This window comes from Histoplasma capsulatum (genome assembly GCF_000150115.1).
Source record: "Histoplasma capsulatum G186AR genomic scaffold supercont2.6, whole genome shotgun sequence".
NCBI lineage: Eukaryota > Fungi > Ascomycota > Eurotiomycetes > Onygenales > Ajellomycetaceae > Histoplasma > Histoplasma capsulatum.
The window spans coordinates 287182-311128 of record NW_025544806.1 but is presented as its reverse complement, the minus strand read 5'-3'; the positions used below and the strand labels follow the sequence as shown (position 1 = coordinate 311128).

Sequence of the window (23947 nt, the reverse complement as noted above, 5' to 3'; positions counted from 1 at the left end):
TATGCTATTTTGTGCAATCTTTTCTAAAGAAATACCTCCAATTCTTCTTGCTTTATGATTCAAATAGAGGAGCTTGTATCATTTGTTTCTTTTTCGTTTCCCTCCTCACTTATTCATACATGTCTTCTGGGGGTCTACTGGGGTGATTTGTTGGCCATTATGTACAGTACTATACAAGTCCATTAACTCTCCTAGGCGGGGGCGAAAGGGGTATCTAGGATAAATAGGGAGAAATGAGTAAGTTATAATCGTATTTTTCTCAATAATAATAAAAAAAGTAAATGACACTAAATACTTTTTGCCAGATGCTCATTTTCTTCCTGATCCTACTTATCGAGTATTTTAAATAGTTTCAAAACAATGCTTCCTTTATTGCAATAAAAATCGAGGAACAAGGATATGATCCTGAATATGCTTTAAAACAGAGAAAAGATAAACTGACATCCGCTAGATGTCAGTGCGTCAAGAGATGGCTTATATATGAGATAAACGAAGCAACTGGTGCTACAGTAAAGAAGTTTGGAATAACAAAAAAAAATAATTATAACATTAGCATTCGACAAGGGGGGAACAGAGTCAACAATAACAATGAAAAAGTTAGAAAAGCAATGACCGAACCCCATTTTTCCGCATGTCTAACGAATCACATAAACAGCAAAAGTGATGAGATAAAATAAAGATATATATATAGCGCACAAAATGTCTCTCGAATATTGCGATGGGAGACACAATCGGATCACTCGGACCACTTAAAACATCAAAACAGGGACCGAACTGTTATTGAGTGCCAACGCCAAACCTCCATCAGCGAGCCACGAAGCAGTGACTTTTATAAAAAGTATAGAAAGCAGAAAGGGGCAGCGTAACGAAGGATATGAAAAGATGAACATCATTTCTTCCCCTTCTTCTTCTTGTTCTTTCCACTACCACCACTTCCAGCGGCGGGCCCGCCACTCTCAACCAGCACGGCGTCATCATCACTACTATTCTGTTTAAGCGGCGTTGGTTGTGATCCCGAACCGGTCTGTTTGGCGGAAGGATCCATTTCCAACTCCTTCAAAAATCCCTCTTGGATTCTAGCCTTCTTTTTATCCCACCATTCTCGCTCATCTTTCACGGTAGATTGGATATCCTCGATTTTTTTGCGGAGGAACGTGTTGGCAACAATTTCGTTGGCGGATTGGAAGATGGTGGTACCCCAGTTTGGAACGAAGTGGTTTGCCTGAATAGATTTAAAATGGAAATTGTAAGGGAACAGTGTCAAAATGAAAGCATGAAAAGGAAGAGGGATCCAATTTCTTACCTCGGCAAACACATCTCTGACTTCCTCTTCCATTTCCTTCTCCGCCCTTAGGAACTGTTGCCACAGATCATCGCCAACACTGCCCTTTTGCAACAGGCCCGCGAGCGCCGGTTTTCGACTGCGTAATTCGATTAGTCGGCGGATATCCTCGGTCGCACGGCGGAGGAGAGCAGCTTTGAGCACAGTCTCAGGGACAGCGGGTGCCTTCTTCTCCTTTGTCAACGACGAACCTGACGTCGCCGTTGTTGCTTGCGATGTGTTAGGCTCATCGTGAAGGTGGGTGAGAGAGGTGTATATATCTCGTTGGCAGTGTGCAGGAAACCATGGTTTTAAGGCGTATGATTTAGCTGGTTGGAATAAATATACGTTAGAAAAAGAACAACGTAGTCTGCACGGATGTTATCACATTGGATTGGAGTGGCTTCAGCTTCAGCTGCGCCGGCAAAGAGAAATAGTCAAGCCAATTATGATTTAAATAGAACAACTTAGAAGCTGTTAAGTTGAAACTTACCAGCTTTCCGCTTGCGATATAGCGAGGAGAACGTCGCTAACGAGCCGATGAGGATGCCAATGTAGGCGATGGGAATGGTTAAACTGAGCCAGTTCACCATCATGCAAAAAGATGGTGGATGGATGTGAATGAATGTGTATGCGAGATTTCGCAGAGCCCAACGAGGAAATTCGACCACTCTCTTGCCCCTGTACGGTATATATTTTTCCCCCTGACTATGGCAGCAACAACTTCAAAGCCACTCGCTGTACGTATATCCGTCACGATAGGACTATTAGATTGGATAATGCAGAAAAGAGGTCGCAAGTCACAGGGTGGCTGAATAAAAAAAAATTCGCGGAATAGGAGGTTCGTTCCAAGGGATTCGGCAGATCACCCGTTGAACGGGGAAGGCTTTTTATCGTTGTCCAAATCGAAAGAGAAATGCGCTGGCCTAGACATTCGGCGGAAAAGATAGACGCAAAATAAGGGTCCTGGACCTGCGCATATTGGTAGTGTGCTGTGCTCCATATATCTCGATCGGGCTGTAACGATATCGGCTCACAGCTTGGTTCAGCAAGATGACAAAGATGACACCTGGGCAACTTTGTGCCAGATCGCGCTAGTATGTTTCTGGTAATCACAACTCCACTGGAAATTTCCCAACTATTTTACGAATGAACTATCTTTTTCCTTCATGGAAGATCGATGTATGTGCATACAATATCTAGCATTCGATAAGAAATACAGCCCCATATATATGTCACTGTCGTAGAACCAGTTGGATAGGAAATGCAGGGAGGGGATAGGAGCTTGGGATAAAATAAAAGAAACATTACAAATCAAACAGGCGAAGGTGGAAGGGGAATATCGTACCCAAATACAAAAAAAAATACAACAAACAGTGCAGGAAGGAGAAAGGGGAGAGGGCCCATCTGTAAGGACAAAGACAGCAATATGATTGTGAGATATCATGACCACCAACAAGCCGATCTGAGCTCATAGAAGCAAAATCAGCAGGGATAAAAAAACGAAATTGCACAGAACTCACGTATTTTAAATGCGTAGAACAGTGTGGAATAGATTGTGACCACAGAAAGATAACAAAATAAATTGAGACAAGGAAATAAAATATATGAACACCAAATGGTACCGGCTCCATGTGCCTTCCGCCTCACCAAAAAAGAAAGAAAGAAAGAAAGAAAAAAGAAAAGGAATCAAGGAATCGCAGCAAAGTCCTGCATAGACTGTATATCGTCCAAAGCCTCTTCAAACGCCTGCTTCACTGCCTCTGCAACCTCCACCCGATTCCACTCCCCACGCATCTTCCACACACAATCCATCAGACTCTTATTAACCTGCTCCAGCTGCTCTACAGAGAGCCCATTCGTCCTCTGCGTAAGAGTATGATGCAGTGCTTCGAGTCGACGATCATCCACAATCAACTTTCCAGTATCAAATGTGTGCCGCTGATGTTGTTGAGCTCCCTCCGCATGCAGAAGTTCCTGTACACGCACTTGGCGGGGTGTGGTAGTCGTCCTTGGTCCAGAGCCGTCGAACGGTGGTATGTGTGGTTGCGTCCCTAGTTGTGAGAATTTACTGTTGTTGCTTTGTGATTGGCTGCCATTGACTAGGCTATGTTGCGAGTTCACAAAATCTAGGTTGCCTGCGAGGGGTGTTCCCCATGCGCCACTTTCTCCCTGCTGCGTATCAGGTAGAGGTTCGTCTCCAGACAAGCGGTCAGGGTATAAATTCAGATCGGGATATTCATGTTTCGTTGAACCATCAATTGAGCTTTGGGTGTTCAGCTGGTTTGAATCCGAAGGGCCCGATTGTTTCTTGTCTGTAGTCGTCTGCGTAGTTGACGCATCGTTGGCGTAATCACCTGGCTGCGAACCAGGGGCCATTGGCGTCAATGTTCCCTTCTGCGACAAATTCGAGAGACCAGACTGTTGCCGAAGCTGTTGGGATGGTCCCGTGTAAGAGTGGGGTGGTCGTGGTTGTGCTGATGGCCCAAAAGAACTATTTTGCGTATTTTCACGCTCGCTTGGCTGCACGTCATCCGAATTTGACATTTGAACGTCGCCATCTGCACCGATAGATCCGTTGCTGGTGAGAGGTCGAGTCACGTCTTCATCCGCATCTTTGCTAGATTTATTTGGCCCGTACCCATTTGTAATCGTACTAGGGTGAGATGGTCGGGGAGGGGTGGCAGGCTCCCTCCGTAGAGGGAGACGACCATTTGAAAATGGTTCGCCCAGGACAACAGGGCCGGACGACTGGTTCGAATTCTCCGTATTTCCATGGGGAACATTCATTATTGGCGGAGGGGCCATGGCACCATCTGAGCCTGCAACCCGTTTCGCTTTTTCAAGAGCAACCCTCTCACGTTCGACTTCACGAAGGTAGACTTGTTCGCACTCAGCCACAAGTGGAGGATCCGATTGTTCAAGGTTCCCGATATCGACTTCAACATTCGAGAGTAACTCGTTTGCCTTCAACTGCCTATCCTGGTCACCAAGTTGCCGGGCATCTTTCGCAATCCTCTTGATATCGGCTAAAAAGTCCTTCGGCCGCTTATAATATCCGTTCGACAACCGTTTCTCGATCGTGACGATATCCATGTTGTAGTAAAACTTGCCGGATACAGTTTCGCGCAAACCTGGTACACCGTGTTTGTCCACATCCTTTTCGAACGGACGGAAAGTAGTACGGTGCTCTAAGGGTACATCAGTCGTCACAACATTCGGATCCTCCTCCTCATACAGGTACATAATTTGTGCTTCGTCAATGACGCCAGCCCGAAATTTCTTATACTTCTTAATCTCGTCCATGATTGGTTGAATTCGAATTTTTAAAATATTCAAGGTTTGCCGATCCTTTTTCTTTTGCGCCTTTATCTCCTGCCTTGTTGGAGGTACGGGTGGGTGGGGAGGAGCAGGGGGTGCTCGTTCTAATGTTTCGAGCTTACGCCTTTTCCTATTTTCCGAGTCAGGAAATTCTGGCGGAGCACTTTTAACATACTTTATCAAAGTATTAAAGAACTCATGTCGCCAGAGGCTTTCGGGTGCGTGAAGGTCAAATCGATTCTTTTTGGAAAAGCTGAAGAAATCACGCATCATCGTCGTGTCGATATTGTCGCCATCATCTTCAAGGACACCAAGAAGTAACACAGGGTCTGTTGGGTGAAGCGAACGTAGTAAGCCGAGAAATGTTGCAATAACTGTTTGTCCCACAGTTTCGTACCAGGTTTGTACGTTGGGTATATAGATGACACTTGGTTTGTGTCGTTTCACCTCTGTAAACAGTTGAACTACACTAGCTTCAGGAGACCTCGTTGAGTCACTTATCAAGGTTGGAAGATCAAAGGCTTGCACATGCAGCCCCTCAAAGTGATGGAGCAGTGCTCCCGCAATATATTGCTGTCCCATTCCTGGATTTCCTCGGATCAGCAATCTTGGTCGAAAGATACGTGAAGTCTCAAATTCTTGCTGCATCCGTTCCCTTTTGAACCCAACCGAATCCTCCGGCTCTTCAAACTGAGCCTCTTCCAGAGCCGTAAGCCTCTTCTTTTGAGGAAGAATCTCTGCAAGGATTTGCTTTATGTCGCGCAGCGGAACTCTTAGAAGGGGTTCAACAATGGAGGGCAAAGGCGATGCACCAGATGATGCGGACCTCTCCGATGAGGGTACCAGCTTTTTGAGTGATATCATAAAATCTTTCGGAGAAACCTCTATCTTCTTAGGGTCGATGAGGAGCTTCTCATTGGACCTGTATATTTGCGGATACCTTCGCTGCACGGCAGTTAAGGCTGCTTCCGTGCATAGAGCCCGTAGATCTGCACCACCATAGCCCTTAGTCAGCTCTGCCAATTCATCCTTGATTTCGTTAGGAAGGGGAGGATCCCATCCCCGCGTATGGATATCCAAAATCGCTCGCCGGGCTTCAGTATTAGGTAGAGGGAAGTAGAATTCGCGATCGAACCGCCCAGGACGTCGCAAGGCAGGATCTATAGAATCAGGTCGATTCGTTGCCCCTATGACAATAACCTGGCCTCGACCGTCCATACCGTCCATCAACGCAAGGAGAGTGGAGACAATAGACGCATGGATCTGTTCCTGCTTGCTCGATCGGACGGGCGCAAGGCCTGTATTTCAATTCTATCAGGTAATGATTCTCTCGGCAAGGGTACTTAATTGTTAAACGTCCATCAAAGAACTTACCATCAATTTCATCGAAAAAGATAATGCTAGGTTGCGTCTTGCGAGCTTCATCGAAAAGCAAACGGAGTTGCCTCTCCGCTTCACCGACCCATTTGCTGAGAGCATCCGCCCCCTTTCTCATATAAAAGGTTACCTTTCGGCCTTCTGAACTCACACTTGAGGCGAGAGCCCTAGCTAGAAGTGTTTTTCCAGTGCCAGGAGGACCATGAAACAAAACTCCACGAGGCGGAACGATATGAAACCGTTGGAAAATCTCCGGATAGAGCATAGGAAGTGCAACCATCTCCTTGAGTTGGTCAATATGACCTTGTAGGCCCCCAACGCTGTCAAAATTGACATTTGGATCGATACCCAGAGGGTCGGCGTCAGCCAGAGCTTGCCTATCCTTCACTTTCCCGAAATTCGCTGGAGTGCCTGACAAGCCAGGAGCATTGTCCGGTGCGAATGCATGGCCTGCAACATTGAACCCCGATGCAGGGCCTGACGTAGGGGTCATCCCTGCCATCCCACCAACCATTGGTCTTTGGCCGGAATCGTCGTCGCTACTGTCGCTGTCCGCTCCACCTGCTGCACCAGTACCCGCTGGCCCCCCTAGGAGTGGCGGACGGCCTCCCGCGCCACCAAAGGGGCCATAAGTTGAAAAGAGAGTCCTCTGCCAGCCGCTCCCTCCTCCACGGCCGCGGCGGGAAGGAGAGCCGGAGGGTGCGTCTTCTTCTTCAATAGGCAAAGCAATCTCAGGTCGGATGATTCTATAGTCCACAGATTTCCGAGTGCGTCGTGGTTTATCTTCATAGATTATTTCATTTTGCACTCTCCGGCGGCGGCGTTCAGGCCTCAGCTCTGCAAGTTCTTCTGCGAGTTCACCTGCCTCCGACTCAACTCTTCCTTGGGAATGAGATTGTCGCTTTCTTAGCCTAGATCGACGGTCATTACTACTCTCATATACCTCCTCGATATTTTGTTGGCTGCCCTTGCGTGGTGAAGCGGCTGATGCTTCAGATTCAGATAAATCTTCATCATTAGCTTCGTCATCATTGGGTTCAAAATCACTGCCATCGTCTTGTGGTTGTCGCGAATTTCGAGCCGTAGATTTGCGCGCCGAACGGCGAGTAGCTTGGCTTGCCCCTTCCACTGTTTCAAGTGCCATATTCTGCTTCCGACTTGCCCGAGAGTTTCTACTAGACCGTGGAGCATCCTCCTCCTCCTCTTCTTCGTCCTCATTTTCCCCGCCTTGGTCCGATTCAGGTATAATGCCTTCTTCACCCATTTCAACGTCTTTATCTTGGACGTTTTCTTCTGCTTCCGCTGAGGGTTGAATATTATCTGACGCAGCCACAGCTGGTGCGTCTTCCTCGAAATCTCCGTGTTGGTCACTTTCCATTATTTCAATCTGTGACGCCACCGGTTCAACAGGGACCTTATCACCATCATCTTCCTCATCGATGATACTTTTGGAGGGGGCACGGGCGGGCACAGCAGTGCCCCTGCGTGTCCGTGGAAGGGCGTCGGGGCTGCGTGTGGCCTTACGTACTGTCTCCACGTGGCGTCCAGAACCGGTGAGAGCAACAATATCCTCAGTCTCATCATAGGTTCGGCGAGTAATTCGCCTATTCCCTTGATATTCGGTGGGTGCCGGATGTTCCTTGCTGGCGCTTCGACCCCTGGTATTCCTAGTGGTGCGAGTATTGCTGGACTGGGCTGCGATGGGAAATTTCACCAGTAGTCGTTTTGTTGTTCTGCCTTTGTCATTATTTCGCGATTTCCCCTTCATATCCCGCTCATCTGCCTCTCCTTCGTCCTCGTCCTCGTGCTCCTCCTCCTCCTCCAATTCCTCTTCATCATCATCGCTTGTAGACGAAAGCTGATAGTTGGCCTTTTTCGCAGCACTCCTTTTTATTGATCCTCGAGCGTTTCGCTCCAGGGTAGGGTCGTCCTCATCAAACTCAGATTCAGCAGAAATGTCATCCTCGCTGGTGAGGATGTCGGACTCATCATCGTCATCATCATCTATCATCGAGTTTCTCCTCCGCCTTTTGGTAGGCCGTTTCTTTGATTTGGATTTGGCCGTAGTGGATTTTCGCGCAGGTCGCGGCCTGCTATCGCTGTAATCGCCATCGTCGGAATCTGACTTCAACACGATCTCCTCCAAGGTGCGTTTCGAAGCGCGAGGCATGATGTTCCACGCGTCCGGATACCGTAGGGGAGCCCTTTTTCCGAGCGCTAATATCAGCAACAGTAAACGTAGAACACTCGGACATTGGGGTTCATTCCCTGCTATATGCCTCTAAAGATAGGAATAATTTCTTCCACCAACAATAAAAGAAAAAAAATACGAAGTTGAAAGGTTCACGTACAAGCAGTGCGGTAGAGTGTAAGGGTGGAGTGAGGTAGGAGCAAAGGGACGGAGAGTAGGAGAGCAATAGGTTCAGCCGGATGAAACAAACATTTACACTCCTCCCAAAGCTCGAACACTAAAGACGGGGTTCATCGACCAGTGCGGCCAGGGCTCTTCCTCGAGTCAGCGGAACAATTGGGGTCCGGGGATCGATGCGATGATTGCAGTTTGAATGTCCTATGAGGTCCCGATGGTTCTAGCGGTCCTCGAACAGAGCAAAAGAAATTTATCGCCGCACAGCGGAAGTCGAAGAGGAAACTGGAATCAGAATATTCAGAGAAGTTTGCTGCAGCGACTCTCTCTCTCTGTCTTCCTGCTCTCACGACGCTTGGAGCCTCCTTGGTGGTTTTGGGCTTCTTTTCCAAGGTTGCTTCATCCAGTGGGACTAGTCCCATCTAAGCCTAGCGTTACATGACTAATGGCACTCTAAGTCCGAACTCGGTTTAGCGCCATGTCCCCGGCTGCAGACTTCTGGTCGTTGAAGCCAAACAAACGGTCGATGCTCTCTCCAGAGCTGGTTTGCGCCTCCGTTATTCCATCATTTGCGTATCGGTCTTCAAGCACCAGATACCACATACACCTCAAACACAGCGGGGTTGCTGCAGAACACATATCTCCTTAGCTGGCACGTTCCCGCGAACAGGATTTTGGTGGGTTTTCAGTCAGAATGCGATGGCCCCATTGCTCCCCTGGCACCACCTTAATTTTCATTGAGAAATATATCCAGATAGAAAAAAAAAATGGGGTGATCGACGTCACCCCTGGCGCTTAAAAACCAAGCTTATCGGCCCTTAGGTTTGTCACTCCGCACCTCATCCTGCAAAATCGGGCGGTGTTTCGGTCCAGTACTGTCACGTGATACACAATCCATGAATCCTGTAATTGCTTTTCTACTTCCCAAGCATCTACTTGGTCTTGTCGGAAGAAGTTTCCATGTCAGTTGAAGCCGAGAGTACTGCCGCAACTCCACAGTAGGCCCGACACTACTAAGATACTCAATAATCTAAAAGCAAGGCGTCTTGTCGATATTAAATGGGGGGCATACCATTCTCATGTCGATTGCGGGCTGCTTTCATTCTAAGGTCCCAGTGTTGCATGCTATTAATATTGAAGATTTCCTCTATCTACAGACCACCCCTAAATCTACCCCAAGCAAGAATTTGTCCATGGATGCGTGATTCCAGAGTACCAGTCCAGATACCGCGCTCCGGAAACCATACGGTAACCCTAACTGGAAGGTACTAATATTTATGCAAATGTGGGCATTGAAGACTCCTCAACAGAGCCCATCTCAATCGGGTGACTGGATGGCAACCAAGTCTCGCGGAAACAGCTCAAAGTAGTCACGACCTGCATAGCGTATTTCTTCCAGATGTATTAAGCTCCGCGAGAACCTGTCGCAATGAGCGGGCCGCTGGTAGAAAGGAGCATCTAGGTATCCTGTTGTTGAAGAACTTGAACCCATCAGCAACTCCTGTATCTTTGTTGGGGCTGCAACATCAATTTGATGAAAGGGGATTCATAGTATAATGGGGAAAGCGACTCCCAGCGGATATTCTCGAGCTTTGTATCTCGATTTTTCTCATCCTCATCCACCTTGGGAATTCTGTTACAAAAGGAGTCTCTCATAGGATTATTAGCTTCACAAAGCCCTCTGGGATTCTTTGCGTCGACCGTGCAACCTTGTCTTTAATTAGTTTTGACATTGTAGACCACGCATGAGACTAAACCTTGAAGCATCTTCAACAATTCGGGAAAATATTCCAATCACGTGAATATATTGGACAAGTCTTGGCTCTTCCGCTCGATTTCCGCCAATGCTTTTTCCGCCCCGGTCCAGAGCCAACTCCGAGCGGATCTCTCAGCACATAAATGTTATATACCCCTCATCCAGTCTAAACCAGATGGCGACAATGTTTCGCCCTTGGATCCGAAAAGCCGCTCGACTCCCATCACCATGTATTGTAAAGTATCCAGTCCGATCGTCTTTAACTCGGCGAACATTCACCTCTACGCCTTCACACCTGAACGATGATAGCACGCAACAATCCACAACCACCAATGCACCTTCAGCCCACGTAAGCCATTCGTTACCCTCAGTTTCTCTCTTATGAACTTTTATATGCTGCTATTGTTCCCCTCCCCTCCCCTCCATTTTACTCCTTCCTTCTTACTATTGTTTGTAGCTAACATCCTCGATAAACGCCTCGGCGCGTGCTTAATACCATCGTTTGAAAGACAAGCATATACAAAAACTTCGGCCGGGCCTTTGCAAAGGTCTTTCTAGGTGGCGTCCTCACGTACCAGATTATCTATTGGGCATGGATGAGGCTGGAGGTTGATGAAGAGAAGGTGATGAAAAATAGTAAGTTTCCCATCAACCTCTCCTAATGGGCTACGTTACTTTTTATTTCCCAACTATATGTGCTTGAAAATCAGTCCTTCTGAAATTGGCCTCTCGCTCTTATTTGTTGTGAATAATATTCTTTAAACAAAAGATGGATCCAGAGAAGACTGTTTTACTAATAGTTTGTTGCCTTTTCTTTTCTGAATAGAGGAAATAGCTGGGCTGGAAAGTAAGGCGCGGGAGTTATCGGCGACGCTGAAGAAGAAGGCTGAGTGATTTGACTAAATGAGGGTAGCGGGAGTGACGGTTTATGGTATTCTAGATTTGCAGCGGAGGGTGTGTGTGCCAGCACTAGCTAATCACTGGCTAGTTTGTATATTATACATGTTCTTCTTTTCTTTTCACTTTTTCCTTCCCATTTTTTCTAGATTTCATATGATACTACTTGACGAGGCGATGATCAGTGTTGTGAGATCATGAAATGGTGGTGTCGAGATACCAATGGCTTCTACATAGATGTAAAGGGCGAGGCTGATATTTGGGAATCGATTGTTATTATCAGCACGAAAAATTATATAGAATGCTACGTTGCAACTACCTTGCTGGTCAAATGAATTCGATCGACCTCTTCAATGTATTATATAGCCTCCTAGATCAGAAATATGTCTCTAGACACCTAAATATATAACCTAGGCATTACTACCAGATATGGAAGGGGTAGGAAAAAGATATTTTAAAAACATTTTACAAATATCCCAACCCTCCCTTCCCAATTGCCTCCAGATCAGCACGAATTTCCCATACATCTGCACCCACCCTATTTGCAATCTCCGCCTTTCGCTGAGTGCCCAAATCAAGCCATCTTTTCACCAGGTCACCATCAACCATACCTCGTCCACCAATCCCGTCGCTCTCAACAGCTCGAAATGCACGAGGGTTAAGTCCGCAAGGATGTTCGAGCGTATTGGTCAACTGGGATTGCAACGCTGAGAGGCGTCGATATGACGTTTCAGAAACTGGAGTGATAAGTGCAATAGACCCGGTTTCGGATGTTACAAGTACGTGATGAAGGGGCCCAGAGGAGTCAAGATCCATCATGTCCGGGTCGGCGTCTGGTCCTTGTGATGATGAAGTTGCTGTTCGAGGGAGTAAGGTCATGGTTGAGGCAAAATGGCCTGTTTGGAAGGTGCTGCGGTGCAGTAATCTGTCGCCTTTGGAAGAACCAGGATCTGTTGGGACTGCTTGTTAGAATCATTTTCGTCAAATTAAAGGGAGGGAAAAACAATTTCACCTTCAGGGTCATACTGCAAAACATGTATGTTACAGTCATCATCAGCGACCAGTATATACAGGCGATTTCCATCAGGAAGGAAGTCAGCGGCCATCACTTGGAGGGTACCGTCATCCTTGCTGAAAAGAGACAGTTTGTATGGCTCCTCCTATAAATTTGTTGTTAGACCTTCCTGCTAAATCGTTGTTTAGAATCTTGTAAACTCACGGAATACCCCGCAAACCAAAGGCCCTTCAAGGCGTCTCCCATGATGCACATGCCCGTACCCTTGAGCTCTTTGAGCACGTTAACATAGCATTGCATATCCATGAACGCCACCGGGAGAAGGCTCCCATCCTCTTTGAGGCCTCTGACTATGCATTTCTGGCCTTGGGCTGCAATCAAAAACCCTTGACCACCAATTCCAGAGAGAGATGTCACAGCTCCCTTAACTTCCTCCTTGGCGATCAACTTGAGCTTCCGGTTGGTCTCCGGTCGGTCAACCTCGGGAACGACCTCGATGACCTCGAAAATATAGATACAACCACGGGCGGCAATATCCTCTCCTTTCGTGAGTGCTGTACCTACTACGATCGTATCCTTACGTTCATGTGTAATTTCGGACACCTCAAGGTTTAAACATTTGACACACATTATACGCTCCGCATTTCGCAAGTTATAACTGGACATCTGTTAACAGGAATACGTAGACTAGCTCGAGATTCTCTTACCTATCAATAATAGACCATGTCCTTGGGGTTAGCAGTTTAACACTCCCTTTGTCGATCTGGGGAAGGAAGGATATCACTAAAGATTTCAATTAGGAATGACCACGTTTACATCAACATGATTGTATCATACCTTCGTTTCGCCATTCAGGATGGATTTCATCGTCTTCTGGTAGATTGAAGTCGACTTTTTGGTTGGTTCCTATGACGTATGTTTCGGATGAGGAGGAATATTCAACGGCATCCACTTGTTCACCGAGACCAATTTTTCGCGCAGCCCAGGAGCCGTCAAAATGAGTGTTCCTAGGAAATCGGCACATCCGCACAACATTCTGGACAATGAGTGTAAGCTACTTGTCCATAAGATTAGATGAACTAAAGATACTTACATCGGTATCGACATAGACGAACCCTTTCTCACATGCAGGTATATTAAAGCTGCTTAGCGAATGGACTGTTTTCCCCCTGAGGTTCATAACATGTGGAATGCTTGTGGAAGATTTTATTATGAAGCAAGGAGAATTCCCAGGCATAAACACTGTTCGATAGCCGCAAACATCCCCTAAGACACGCAGTGGCTTCGATAGCGTGGTGCAGTTCGCAGGATGTTTCTCCACATTTGATTCGGAATGGAATTTGGGAAAATGATGATTAGCGATCTTCACAAACCGCAAATCAGAGAATTGCTTTTCAGTGGAAGAGGTGTAATGGTATGGCTCGTATAAGATGAGATCGCTATTGCTGGATCGCAACTAATTTTGTGAATTTGGTAAGTTTTAAAGCCAGATAGAAGGTTCTGTCCCAAAATTGGGATAACTCACGATTAAGTAAGGGGATCTGCTAACAGAATCGCCTAGATCCGCAACGAGTAACTCCGTTATGGTCTCGCGGTAGGTTACTCGTCTTGGGGGAGGTTCTGTTGAAAGTATTTGGGGCAATAGATCAATACTTTCCGTAGTAAACACTGGCTCCCTCGCGTTCGGAAGGTGGAATACCTTCAAATCTAATTAGCATAATCTAATCCTAAGTTATCAGTACTTGCAGCTACCTACGTAGAGTTTTGACTCCGAGCTAAGGAGGAATAAGAGGACGTTATCCGATTGTTTCATGTTGGGCGGCCCTTCATATGAGTTGAATGATCGATATTTATCTTGGTAAAGCGATCCTGAAATCCATGTTGTTGAATTAATGATACCATCGGTTTCTGCCTCATCCAAGTCACCAGATTCATCCGCTTGAAGGAGCAGTATGGATTGGTCGTCGCGGATTATCAGAACATAGGGATCGGCAAAACTTGTATGAACGACGGATTTTTCTTCACTCATATCTTCATCCCACACAGGAAATATTTGAGCGAGCCCAAGGCCTAACCACGAGTTAATTATGCCATACGTGAAGTAAGGTCGCTTTCATATTAATCATGAGACAAAAACGAGGTGATTTCTTAATATCTCATTTTAGCCTAGTGGCTAATCATAAAAGTGAAAAAAAAGCACATGAACCTACCACTATCATAGCTCCGTACTTCACCTTTGAGAACTTGCACCACTCTGGTCCCGCTAGCAAGTGTTCCAATGTCAATAGTGCGGTCTTCGTTGGGGTTGAATTCAGGCGCCTTGGTTTCTTCTAGCCCTCCACTGCTCATTCTGTACACAACTGATTTCTCCTTGTCCAAGCCTTTGGACTTGGATAACAGGAGGTAGTGGTCATAGTTGCTACCAGGATTCAATGGAAGAGACCCACTTTGAGAAGGCAGCTTAGGGTCTTTAACATACACAGACCGTGCGCCATCCGTGTCTTTGATCATCAATGAATCGATGACAAAAGGATCTATTTCGCGCCTGAGGATTGCAAGACCGCCAGCTTTGCCATATCCCTGGGTTGTGACAAGCTCTAGATTTGTTAGTATGCTGGAGACAGGCTGGCGTTTATCCTTATCTCGCGGGCCAGGGGGTCGTCCTAAGGTCAGGTCTCTCATTGGACCTAGATTCCACAGGCGATCATGGATTCGAAAAATATAATCGTTGAAGCCTGTGCCGTTCACGGATACATAATCTCGGGCTTTAATTCCTGTAGTCATTGGTGTCGCATATAGGTCATCCTCATATGCATCATCGTCATCATCCTCCTCCTCATCGTCGTCGTCTTCGTCAGAGAGCTGGGCGATGTTGCCCTCGCCCGTTCGTTGTGCTCGTGGATCCTTCGTTCTAGCAGATGGACGTGACCATCCCATCAATACAGAGTCACCTTCCTCACTGCCGAAAAAGATTTTGCCTCTGCTAACTGGAACAGAGCAAGACGGCTTCGCCTTTAAGAGAGAGCTGCCTGCCTGGTCTGGGACCGGCCTCAGAGATATTCCAGATACCGATCGCCCGTCAAGTTTGAAACTGAGTACCGCCATTTTGCCATTGAGTAATACCAATAACATATCGCCATTTTCCGCTCCTAACTGTTCCACAATAGAATCTTCCAAGCGCATTTCCAAATCAGATTGATCAGCCATTGAGAAGCTAGACGCTTCTCTAGCGAATTCATTCACTCCCACGGCGTTAGTCTTGCCCGCTTGGTCGATATGGACTAGCTCATTCGATCCAATCAACAGCGCTCCTCCAACAGGCGGAGGCAACGGAACAACCTTGAATAAATCGTTTGGGAGGCGGGAAACCGAGAGTAAGGTAGTAGATGCGCGTTGCTCTAGATCTAGCGTGAAAACCGAGTAAAAGACTACATCTTTTCGATCATGTAGCAGAGCAGAGGATGTAGCCACTTGCGAATATAATATGCCAAATGTAGGTTCCCGATATTCGTATAAAAATGCTAGACTTATAGGGTGAAGCATTGAGGGTTCTAGAGCTGCTATTGGGAGAACGAAGGACGATGCATACGGAGTTTGGAATACTGGTCCATTGGACTTATTTGCCTCGTCCGTCTCTTCCGCCGTTTGATTCATATTCCTATGCGGTTCTTCAACATCCGAATCGAAGTCGTCCATAACCAGGTCATCGCCCACCTGGTGGAATGGCAAAATAGCCAAGTTCTTTTTGCCAAAATTGAGTACCGCGCATCTGCTGCTCGGATCAACTGTCAAATAACTGGGACAGCTGGCAAGATTCGGCGTCCAAGGGCTTATGTTTACATCATCCCTCTCGTAATAATGAATGGAGGTCGTACAAATCTGATGTCTTTCAGGATCCCATTCGATGAGACTAAGTTTGGCGTTACGGGTCGCGACAAGAACAGCTTCTCCACCGCTTTTGGAGTCAAGTATTTTCACTCGACCCAAATCTGTAATGGTACCCGAGAGAGCATATTCAGCCACCAGCACTAATTTGGTGTACTGTGATCGAATTTTCTCATCTGGCTGGCCAGGACCAGATCCGTAGACAACATTAACCAGATTAAACACCTGGAGGAGGGTAGTTTTTGCCACTATCAGATTGTTGGATGTTGCCGACAGGAAAGGAACGGACAGAGCATGCGTTACCCCTGAAGGGGGCAGCAGCTCGGTATAACATTGCATTCTCTCAACTCATCAAATATTGGAATGGAGCTTGGAGAGCTAGACTCGCATTGCGAAGTCCAGACAGGAATATGCTATCGTACCATGGGAATTGTTATTGCAACGGAAAGAAACGCAACAATGAACAAGACAAGGCAAATGGATGAGGTTCGGGAATTATTGCTGGCTCTCTGCGTCGAATAATTTTGAAGCTCAAGGTTTGTCCTCAAAATTTCCCAATTAGACTTAGCGTTAACCATACTGGGGCTCTTCAAATCTGCTCTATATCACATGATCAAACTTGTATCAGGTATGACGACAGAGCAACAACAACGACCAAGATTTGATTGATATTCATCCAATACATGTGTACTCTCGGGTTGTTGATAGATTTAGGATGCGATTTTGGTTTCACATTACCTCTCTACCTTCAATGAACTTCGCATTGAATTACCGTTCCTCCCAAATCATTGCACTCTCCGCGCCTTGCATGTAGCTAGGAAAATTTGCCAATGCCCTGAGTGGATATCTCCGTCCTCAAGCTTCTAGACTACCTTTCGATATGGCACTACTACAATCTTCTTTGATATGGGTAGTATACGCGATCGTGTTTTTCCTCCTCGTCGCTGTGGCATCCATTTTCATCTACATCTACCAAACCCCGAGTGAAAGGTCTACATACGTCACCACGGTTTGCATATTCACCCTCACAGCGCTACTAGCAACAGTCCTCTTACTGCCAGTCGATGTGGCTTTGGTATCTTCTACCACGTCATCTAGGGAAGGACGACGAAAATCCTGGGCGACTCAGGATGAGGTCGACAAGATTACCTTCTCCTTAACTGTAGCCTATTATTTTCTTTACTCCCTCGATGCGGTGCTTTGTCTGCTGGTGGTACCTTTCACCTACTTCTGGTACGAAGAATATGATGAAGTAGCAAGCGAGGACGGTTCTCAGACTTTCAGGAAAAGATTTTGGGGTGCCTTCAAATACACTGTGGCTTTCATTCTGTTGACGGTTATCCTATTTCTGGTTGGATTCTTCGTCCCCGTTGGCCGAAGAAAGGACGAACCCAATCTTGATCTGGACTATTTCAGAAGGCTGCTCACAGAAAATCGTAAGTTCCCTTAATTTTCTATCAAAAACATAGCTATGATCTGAATGTAATTTTGATTACATAACATACTAAGGCTTCAAATTTCAGATGGAGAACGAGCTTTAACCTTTGCTCTCGGCTTGCTCATTACAATTGGTATTTTGGTGTATGTCTTGTATACATCTACCGGCCTAGCCTTGCTACCCGTCACTTTTATCAAGTCGGCCCCAGCCATTTCCAGCCCTAGTCTTAGTGCGAACACAGCTTCACGGCTTGAAGAGAACATAGAACGCCAACGCCAGCTAGAAGGTCGCTGCGGTGGAAATCCGGATCGCCTACCCTCGAAACAACGAAGGGAACTTGATTCTTTGGTGCGCCAAGCGCGGACCTTACGACGACGGCAGCGTCTGGCAGAAGAAGCTCGCCGGCCCAGCGGGAGCTGGCTCCTGAATGCGTGGTTTAAGCTGTCAGCTGTTTTCCGTCCACTTAAACTTCTTAGTGGCTTGCTTTTACTTGCTATTGCTATGTTGGTTTGGGTCTCCATGCTCCTGACTAGTATTGACAAGGCGATGAATTCTATCTGCAAACAGAATTGCGGTTATATCCTAGGAAAAACCAACATCCTCAACCCGGTTAACTGGGTATTCGTCCATTCTGCCAAGGTATTCCCGGTTGATTACATCCTCTTCGTATTCCTAGTGCTCTTTTTCTTCTGCAGTTCCGTCGTTGGAATTGCAACGACAGGAATACGCTTTTTATGGGTCAGAATATTCCAGCTCCGCAAGGGCCATACGTCACCGCAGGCGCTCCTTATCACAACGGTTATGCTGACTCTGATCACGCTCGCACTCAATTACTCGATCTCTATGGCAGTCGCTCCACAATATGCAACGTACGGTCCACAGACTTTCTGTGACCACCCACCTAAGCTCCCCGGGGAACAGCCAGACTGTACCGGCCTGGAACCACTTATCAAGCCTTGCTCTGAACTAGCAGAAAACCCGACCGCCAAGGAAATTTGCACACCCACGGTCGTCAGTACATTTCTGAACCGTATCACTTTAAATTTCCCATTTTTCGGTATAGTCGACTTCTGGGCGCAGTTCTTCTTTCTTGGTAAGTGAATATATAACCTGAGCCGAACAGGCTGCTATCTTCACAAAACGTCAACGAAATAGAATATTAAATGCCTAACCGACCAAACCTCTTCTATTTCACTGTTTAGGGCTCTCTCTTCTTGTTTTCCTCGTCACAATATTCCGAACACCGAAGTTAGACGAACAGCAATTCGACGAGGACGCGGAAGCAGCAGAGGAAGAAGGACTGTTGGCAAGTACTGGGAGGAGATTTGGGGCCACGTGGGAAGATATAACGGGACGAGCGAGCAGATCGCCTCAAGTATCTGGCTCCGCTGGTCGGGGAACTCGTGAATGAACCGACCGGGGCGTGATGGAGAGAAAGAATACCTCATATACTTCATAAGTCGAGAAACTCGATGACTTATTTTACACCGCTTTCCTCGGATAGGTTTTATTTGCATCTGTGTCTTTGGTGACTAGCTTGGGACTCGGGAGATGCGATGGGATGTTGGAAGCCTCATGTGGATTGTGGTTCCCGATATCCAAGTAGCAATGTACGGCTGTGAGATTTTCAGTCAAGGGCGGTTCAAGGCTGGGTTGGAGAGGTTGGGTTGGAGGGTAAGTTGTGGGGTTGAAGGCATGTATATTTGCCCACCGGTCCGGAGTTGGGTTATTTATTTCAAGTAATTGGCTAGCAACTTTATGAGGTTCTCATTGAAGAGGTTTCCACAAGGTATTTCGGGCTGCACCCGGGTATTGGTTGATCTTGTGCTTCGCTGATGGACCTCAAAGGAGGTCTGCATTACTTCCAGAACTAACAGGGTTTCATACAACAAGAGAAATCAATCAGCCTCTTGTACGAGAGTTTTACTTTAAATATGACGTTAACTTGTATATTATATTGTCAGGAATATCTAAGAATATATACTTAATTTATATGAAACTGTGATCAATATAGGCCCGCTAATTTATAGGGTAAATATACAAAAGATATGTTGAAATCTCCCCCAATTTCTAAATATATATAACAAGATATAGTTATTGACTTACAGTCTTTCTATATAAAAGTAAAAAAGTGTTAGGATTTATAGTTACTTATAAATTATCTTGGTAAATTTTTATTTTGAAAGTGGTAAAATCAAAGCATTATGTCACATAACAAAATTCGAAATTCTACTCAAATAATGCCAACAAAAAGAAAAAAGAAAAATCAGGATTTATCCCTCTCAAACTTTACCACCCGGTGAGCTCTCTCTTCCGCATCTCCTTCTTCCACGTGCACTTCTCGCCAACAACGGGGACAATACAACAACTCCGACTCACAACCAACGCATTTTATGCTCGCATCATCGCTGCAAATACAACACCAAAATGGCTTCAGGTTATCATTGATGCCCTTCCAGTGCCTGCCGCGCTGGCTGTTGGTGATATGGATAGAGTTATCGGCAGGCGTGAATGTAGGGGCGGAGGGCAGGGTGGGGCAGCTGGAATCGGCTATGGGCCGGGCTTCTTGAGGTGGTGGGGGCGGCAGTGCTGATGGAATTGAAGGCAGATTTAGGGGTGATTGTAGGGAGACGGGTGTCTCTGTTATTGGCTCCGTATCTAATGCGGAGTGGTTCGTTGGCGCTGTTTCTAGCCCAGTCATTGAATTTTCCTTAGCAGCGCAACCGGATTGCTTTTCTGCCTCTGCTTGTTGGTGGTCCTCCACGCCCAGTTCATCAAGAATCCTTTGGAGATAATCATCTGCGTCTTTATCTTCCGAATTATGGCCACTGTCGCTTTTTTTGGAGGGCTCTGACTGTGGTGGATATTCACGAGTACCTCTTAAGTCTTGATATTGGGAAGAAGAATTTAGGACTTCTTTGGTTTTCTTGAGTAAATTGACAACATCGTTTTCGTTGTCTAGCTCCTGAGATTTTTCCCATATCTTGTTTTGAAGGTCCGAGAGTAAATTTTCTATCTCATCCCCGGAGTTGATATAGGGATCTAGATTGCCTTGCCGGAGTTCAGATGTCCCAAGCGAAGCGGATGTATCAAGTCTCATGAATCGTGCAGACAAGCCATCGACTGGTTCGTCCACATCTATGTCCGATAGGCTAAATGGAAGACTACAAAGGGTTAATCAGAAATATTATTCTGCACCACTAAACTCCTGGAATGTTTACGAACGTTGTTTGTCCCAGCTGGACAGTAGATGGCTTCAGAGCATTTAAGCGTTCTAAAAGGGCTGCATCATCTTCGGATGGTTTACCCTCCATAATCCATATATCATGTATGATATACACCGGATATAGCATAGAAAGACGTTCAGCAAGTCAAAAGCAGTTGCACAACCACTAAGAGTAAAGTTAAAGTGGTCGGCAGAATGACGCAAGGCGGTGAGTACACAAATAAATGCGATTATGTCACCCAACCCTCCCACCTCGGCTGGGAAGCCCTGCATTTAATCAAACTGGAGGAGAGCAAGTGCATTTTCAAAGGCTCTTACGACATTCGCATCTACATGATGTTAGCATGTTTATTCTGTTTATCCAGCAGCTATGGCCATACAGTGCTTCTTTTTCTCCTCCAATTTAGTTTCAGAGGTCTGTGCGAAACCCATTCGTGTTTTAAACCTAGCAGGAAGAAATAACAGATCAGCTTTTCTATTTCTTTGTGGAAGTCAATCGGGACAGAGCCTGCCTTTTATATGCTCTATCTTCGTCACGGTATGCTGTCGTTTGTGACCATGCGGTGAACATCTGTCATATATCTTTAATGTCTCCTATGTCTGAAGAAGGAATCATACAGCACCAACCTCAAGTAGTTCGGCAGTTTCTTTGTGTAGAGCCATTTCTACCTGGGATCGCTCGTCCATCGCGTCTGCAAACTCCTTCTGCAGTTGTTCCCAATCACAATCGCGAAGAGAGAGGGCCAATTTCTCATATTCATCGACTACTCCGTCCTCAGCTGCATCCTGAGGAATATGTTCTGCACTAGCTTCAAGATTTTCAGTATTGGAGCTCGCATCTGGAATTTCGTTCTCGCGCACTGAATTCACAGCAACAGGGCGGGGTATCAGCGACGGTGAACTGCAATGCCCATTCGACATGGTGATATCTCGATATCAAAAGCACCTTATTTTCAGTCTCGCGTCACGATGCGTCAAGAGTGGCTAGACTGAGCCACGCCGTTTAGGTACTAGTAGTATCAATGAGAACTTATGACTTCGTGTGCGTAACGTATCCCCTGCTAATTGTCGTCTTTTGAACCATCGACATGATCTCCCAATGTGACCTCGAGTAGTAGTTGTGCACGAGGCAGCTAGTGGTCGAACAATACCGATAGTGCAAACAGTGCAAACATTCGTCTGCCATCAGGTGACATCATCTAGACTGTCCGAGTACCTCAAGGCAACTTCGGCTCCTTCATCGACTTCGAGCCACCAAACAGAATTTAAAATGCACAGTTTGCGGGTTGGCTTCCTCTTGTTTCATTTATGGATCTAGTTGGAGATAGGTGGATCTTTTTAAATACCATATATGTTGAGCTACTGGCCGTCGCTTCTCTGCCCGAATTATGAACATCTAGTACCCATGAAATAACATCTGTGCTCATTCTCGCCGTCATTTCGACCCGCAGCAGTTCCAGCCTGTTGAGGGATATTGGAGGGAGCATGCGAACTCGACTATATTTGTTGGACAGTTGTTCAATAACCTTTAGGGAAATCTCCGGTTATGAACTGCCACGTATGTGATCGTGGGCCTAACTCCCAACATCACCTTCTGTGCCCGACGTGTACCCGTAACCAGCTTTATCCTCTTCGCTTCGATCACGCCAGGGTTTTATTAGAAAAGGAAGCTATAGGGAAAAAAATCAAAGCTGCAGTGGCGACTGAAAACACATACGATACTGAATCTGTGGAGAATGGGTGTCTAGGCGACCTGAGAGCTAAAGAGCGCCCGTCTCGCTGGGCCATTCAAGCTGCCAAAAGTCGTGTTTCGCAGTCGACCGTGAGGACATCAGATATTTTTGACCGCATGACAACGTTGAGGGAGGAAATAAGAGAAGGGAAAGAAAACATAACCCATCGCAAGGCATTACTCAAACAGCGACGATCGGATATGGAATCCGCTACATATCAAGTAACAGATCGACGAGCTTCAATGTTGGCTACAGTACAAGATAGCATAAAGAGAACCGAGCACTTATGGAATAGCTTGCATAATAAAACTGCACAGTCTCGAGTTTTCCTGTGTCGCGAAGTTGCGAATCTTTATCGCTTACGCCAGAGGACGAGACGGAAAAATGGCGAGCTCATTGCCGTTTACACGATCGGAGGAGTTAGCATTGTGGATCTCAGAGACCTGAACAGTAAGCGTGTCGTAGAGTGACATCCCTGTTGGCCAAATCACTAAGTCAAATGTACAGGCGCAAACCATCTTCTCATTACCACATCCCTTACCTACATCTCCCACCTCCTAGTCCTCGTTTCTCATTACCTCTCCCTACGGTTACCTGCAGAGATCACGCTGCCCCATCGAAATTACCCTCTACCCACTATATTTCCGCCGTCATCTTCATATTTATCACAAGAAACAGCATTTCCTGGTGCATCGCCTTCTCAATCATCGTCTTCGAGTCCCACAGCTTCTCGAACTACCGATACTAGGCCACCTCCACGCCCACGGCCCCTTTATGTCAACAAATCTCTACCAAAACTTGCACATGAAGACCCTGCGACCTATGGGTTGTTCCTTGAAGGAGTTGCACTTCTAGCTTGGAACATTTATTGGCTTTGTCGTACTCAAGGACTACATGTTGGTGTTGATTCCTGGGAGGATGTGTATGATATCGGTCGTAACCTATGGATGCTTCTCGTTGCCCAGCCGTCTCATGTGTCAGCGATAAGCAGAGTGCTCTCAAACCGTGATACCCAGGCAAAACTTCACAGTTCGAATAAGGATGACTCCAAACCAACCATCCAACGAAACAGGCCCTCGCCCATGCTTGGCCATTATTCTCATGGAACGGCGCACTCATTCCTTGGAAGCGCAGAAGGGACGGAGTTTATGAGAAAGTGGAAACAGCCTTCGACAGCGAAGGTCGTTGACAAGCTGAAATCCGTTCTCCTGGGAGAAATGACGAGCGCAGAGTGGGAGTTACTCGACAAAACAGAATGGGAGGACGAATATTCCCAAAGGCATATTCTCCCGGAAGGAGAAGAGGAGCCCGCTCCGGCAGCTACAAAATCCCCTTCAGGTGTGATGGATGGCGTTCTCAGTGACGCCGCGAGTTCTCTCGCAGCTAAGCCGCTAGATGATGATAACCATGGCAATGAGGACACGACAAATAACCACCGACTAAAAGGGACACGTGGATGGACCAAGTTAAAGAATAGATGAAAACTACCCCCCGAGTTTTGTAGAAATATTGATATCGACCTATGTTAACTAGCACTTCAAGCATATCTGGGTACTTGGCCTCCATCCAAATAGCACTGGATGGTATCCCCGTGCCAGGCCTATGGCAAACGC

The 23947-nt window shown here is 46.5% G+C and overlaps 8 protein-coding genes across 8 annotated transcripts; 3 read left to right on the top strand and 5 right to left on the bottom strand.

Annotated features, from left to right (window-relative positions):
• Positions 1–228: 228 nt before the first annotated feature.
• HCBG_04805 (Sec63 complex subunit SEC66) lies at positions 229–2315 on the bottom strand (the record flags this gene model as incomplete). The annotated part of the gene is made up of 3 exons (XM_045431854.1): positions 229–1222; positions 1304–1650; positions 1815–2315. The coding sequence occupies 3 exons, from the start codon at positions 1912–1914 to the stop codon at positions 890–892; spliced, it is 780 nt and encodes a 259-aa protein (XP_045287066.1).
• Positions 2316–3010: 695 nt separating this feature from the next.
• On the bottom strand, positions 3011–8189 carry HCBG_04804 (YTA7 protein; the record flags this gene model as incomplete). Its single annotated transcript, XM_045431853.1, has 3 exons — positions 3011–4772; positions 4818–5940; positions 6017–8189. 3 exons carry the CDS (start codon positions 8187–8189, stop codon positions 3011–3013), a joined length of 5058 nt encoding a protein of 1685 aa, XP_045287065.1.
• A 2135-nt stretch (positions 8190–10324) lies between these two features.
• Positions 10325–11034, top strand: HCBG_04803 (uncharacterized protein; the record flags this gene model as incomplete). Its single annotated transcript, XM_045431852.1, has 3 exons — positions 10325–10489; positions 10650–10776; positions 10967–11034. 3 exons carry the CDS (start codon positions 10325–10327, stop codon positions 11032–11034), a joined length of 360 nt encoding a protein of 119 aa, XP_045287064.1.
• Positions 11035–11370: 336 nt separating this feature from the next.
• Positions 11371–16276, bottom strand: HCBG_04802 (cleavage/polyadenylation factor CFT1; the record flags this gene model as incomplete). The annotated part of the gene is made up of 9 exons (XM_045431851.1): positions 11371–11987; positions 12050–12197; positions 12257–12710; positions 12760–12835; positions 12890–13088; positions 13146–13508; positions 13578–13751; positions 13809–14122; positions 14263–16276. The coding sequence occupies 9 exons, from the start codon at positions 16274–16276 to the stop codon at positions 11503–11505; spliced, it is 4227 nt and encodes a 1408-aa protein (XP_045287063.1).
• Positions 16277–16817: 541 nt separating this feature from the next.
• HCBG_04801 (uncharacterized protein) lies at positions 16818–19371 on the top strand (the record flags this gene model as incomplete). The annotated part of the gene is made up of 3 exons (XM_045431850.1): positions 16818–17373; positions 17461–18468; positions 18578–19371. 3 exons carry the CDS (start codon positions 16818–16820, stop codon positions 18784–18786), a joined length of 1773 nt encoding a protein of 590 aa, XP_045287062.1.
• Positions 19372–19535: 164 nt separating this feature from the next.
• HCBG_04800 (uncharacterized protein) lies at positions 19536–20689 on the bottom strand (the record flags this gene model as incomplete). The annotated part of the gene is made up of 2 exons (XM_045431849.1): positions 19536–20527; positions 20601–20689. The coding sequence occupies 2 exons, from the start codon at positions 20687–20689 to the stop codon at positions 19642–19644; spliced, it is 975 nt and encodes a 324-aa protein (XP_045287061.1).
• Positions 20690–21213: 524 nt separating this feature from the next.
• HCBG_04799 (uncharacterized protein) lies at positions 21214–21522 on the bottom strand (the record flags this gene model as incomplete). Its single annotated transcript, XM_045431848.1, has 1 exon — positions 21214–21522. The coding sequence occupies one exon, from the start codon at positions 21520–21522 to the stop codon at positions 21214–21216; it is 309 nt and encodes a 102-aa protein (XP_045287060.1).
• Positions 21523–21848: 326 nt separating this feature from the next.
• Positions 21849–23815, top strand: HCBG_04798 (uncharacterized protein; the record flags this gene model as incomplete). Its single annotated transcript, XM_045431847.1, has 2 exons — positions 21849–22784; positions 22842–23815. The coding sequence occupies 2 exons, from the start codon at positions 22148–22150 to the stop codon at positions 23813–23815; spliced, it is 1611 nt and encodes a 536-aa protein (XP_045287059.1).
• Positions 23816–23947: the final 132 nt, after the last annotated feature.